Source organism: Apaloderma vittatum, unplaced genomic scaffold (assembly GCF_000703405.1).
Source record: "Apaloderma vittatum isolate BGI_N311 unplaced genomic scaffold, ASM70340v1 scaffold33591, whole genome shotgun sequence".
Classification (NCBI taxonomy): Eukaryota; Metazoa; Chordata; class Aves; order Trogoniformes; family Trogonidae; genus Apaloderma; species Apaloderma vittatum.
In genome coordinates this window covers 35,068-37,793 of record NW_009700306.1, presented here as the reverse complement: position 1 = coordinate 37,793, position 2,726 = coordinate 35,068, and the positions used below count along the sequence as shown (strand labels likewise).

General features: G+C 42.2%; 1 protein-coding gene across 1 annotated transcript in view; it reads left to right on the top strand.

Moving 5' to 3' along the window:
* Positions 1–126: 126 nt before the first annotated feature.
* DLD (dihydrolipoamide dehydrogenase) overlaps positions 127–2,726 on the top strand; it is a gene marked incomplete at its 5' end in the record, with an annotated part of 13,993 nt that continues 11,393 nt past the window's right edge. Inside the window, 2 exon segments of the mRNA XM_009878711.1 lie at positions 127–202; positions 1,966–2,045. Coding sequence (XP_009877013.1) covers positions 127–202; positions 1,966–2,045 — 156 coding nt within the window.

The following is a 2,726-nucleotide window of genomic DNA, read 5'->3' as shown; positions in this document are numbered from 1 at the left end:
CTGCTTCAGTCGTATTGTGCTGGTTTGGTTAACTGGTGGCTGTAACTGTGTTTGCCTGTGTGTGAAGCACATATTTTTCTTCAAGTCTAGACTTCTAAAACTTTTTTTTTTTTGTAACATTTCTAGAGAAGCCATTTTGATAGAGTCCATCATGGTCTCCAGGGAATTTGTGCAGTGCCACAAAGGACCTATGCTGATCAAGGTAATTAATTGATCAAGCTAAAGCTATAAATAGAAGTTGAACTTTATGTAACATAAGAACAGTGATGGTAATTAATATTCCAAAGGAGATGGTGGTTATGAGATGTGAATTAGGTACAAAGTTCATAGCTTCTGCTGCGTTCATAATCAATAGAGGTTGCACAGATATCTCTTTCAGCCGTATTTTTTCCTTTATGAGCTACTGATTTTATGGTATTTGGTAGGTATTTCATCTATTCCACTAAATGTCAGTTGGAAGTATGCTGGAAAAAATTGTTATAAAAAACCACCCAGACATCTTAAGTTCTTAAAGAATTTACAGCAAGAGGGATGGGTCAAACAGAATTCATAGAATCATAGAATGAGTTGAGCTGGAAGAGACCTTGGAAGATCATGTAGTCCAAGCCTCCTGCAGTGAGCAGGGACATCTTTAACTAGATCAGATTGCTCAGAGCCCCATCAAGCCTGACCTTGAATGCCTCCACTGATGGACCCTCCACCACCTCTCTGGGCAACCTGTTCCAGTGTTTCACCACTCCAGTGTTTTACCACCCTCGTAGTGAACTTCTTCCTGATATCTAGTCTAAATCTGCTCCGCTCTAGTTTAAAACCATTGCCCCTCATCCTGTCATCACGCACACTTGTGACCAGTCCCTCCCCAGCTTTCCTGTAGCCCCCTTCAGGTACTGGAAGGCTGCTGTAAGGTCTCCCTGGAGCTTTTTCCTCTTCAGGCTGAACAAGCCCAACTCTCTCAGCCTGTCTATGAAGGAGAGGTGGTTCAACCCTTTGATCATTTTTGTGGCCTCATCTGGACCTGCTCCCACAAGTCCTTGTGTTGAGGGCTCCAGAGCTGGACACAGCACTCCAGGTGAGGTCTCAGCAGAGCAGAGGGGCAGAATCACCTCTCTCAACCTGCTGGTCACACTTTTGATGCAGCCCAGGATGCAATTGGCCTTCTGGGCTGCGAGTGCACGTTGGTGGCTCATGTCCAGCTCTTTGCCCACCAACACGCTCAAGTGCCTCTGCAGGGCTGCTCTCTACCACCTCATCCCCCAGCCTGTATTGTTAACAAAGATTACTGTGACCTGTGAGCAGAACCTTACACTTGGCCTTGTTGAACCCCATGAGGTTCACATGGGTGCACTTCTCCAGCTTGCCCAGGTCGCTCTGGATGACATCCCACTCCTCTGGCATGTTGACTGCACCACTCAACTTGGTGTCATACAGAAACTCGCTGAGGGTGCACTGGATCCCACTGTCTGTGTCATTGATGAAGATATTGAAGAGCAGTGGTTCCAGTACAGGCACCTGAGGGACACTGTTTGTCACCTGTTTTCATCTGCACGTCGAGCCATTGACCACAGCCCTCTCGGTGCAATTGTCCAACCAATTCTTTATCCACTGAACAGTCCACCCATCAAATCCTTACTTCTCCAATTTAGAGAGGAGGAATTCAGTTTCTCCATTTCATTTTGCATTATTTTCCCTGTAAAATTTAAGACTGGCTGTTTCTCTTGCAGAGTGAATACTTCCATTCAACCCTTCCCTTTGCCCAGAGACTTATTTTCAGATGTGAGGTGTAATTTACCCATCTAACCCTAGTTTATTAAGTTTCATTTATTTTTAACATCTATTCTGCTTTTCTAAAAAAATATATTTTCAAACATGAATTAGTTAAGAAATTGTAAACTGGTATTCTTTCTCAAGTAAATTTTTAATTGGTGGAACAAAAGTAGCTCAGATATTTTGGGTTTTTTTTTTTAGTTGATGCCGATGTCACAGTTATTGGCTCTGGTCCCGGAGGCTATGTTGCTGCTATCAAAGCAGCTCAGCTTGGATTTAAGGTAAGGGGAGACCTCACTCATATAGCAGAATATTCATCCAGGTCAACTTGAAAGGTGTTTGTGTGATACAGAAAAAAAAAAAGGAAATTCTTCTGTCACGTCTTGAGCCACCAGGTGCTGTCTACATGTTGATAATCTTTCTGTACCTTCCTTACCCACATTATGCAGCAGTTGCAGCGGAGGTGTGAGGGTATTGCTGCCAGTACAGTAGCCCTGCTACTGACAAAGCTGCTCAGGGTACCTTGCTTTTGATTGGAAGTGATAATTGAGGTTGGCTTATACTGTTATGGAAGAGAAGATGGGGAAAAGTGCTAAGAAGGAATTTTTCTCCCAACAAAGAAAAGGAAAAGAAAAAAAAAGTTATAGCAACAAAAAGGCCAATGAAAACCCTTCCTCAAAAAAAGAATAAGGGAACTCAACAGAGAACAATATTCAAGTGATATGCCTGAGTAGAGGAATTCCAGTGCCAAGTGACAATTTTAGAGGCAAAAATAGTCACTAGAAATACTTTAGTATCTAATTTACATTTATTTATGCTCATCTTTGTTCTGTCTGTTGTCTTTGAATGTCTTTTTGAAAGAGGCAATTTTGATGTGAACTAATGACATGTCATTTTACTGAATATTGAGTTGTACATGCACTTCAGATTTTCTGAACTTAGGAAAATATGGAGAGTGACTT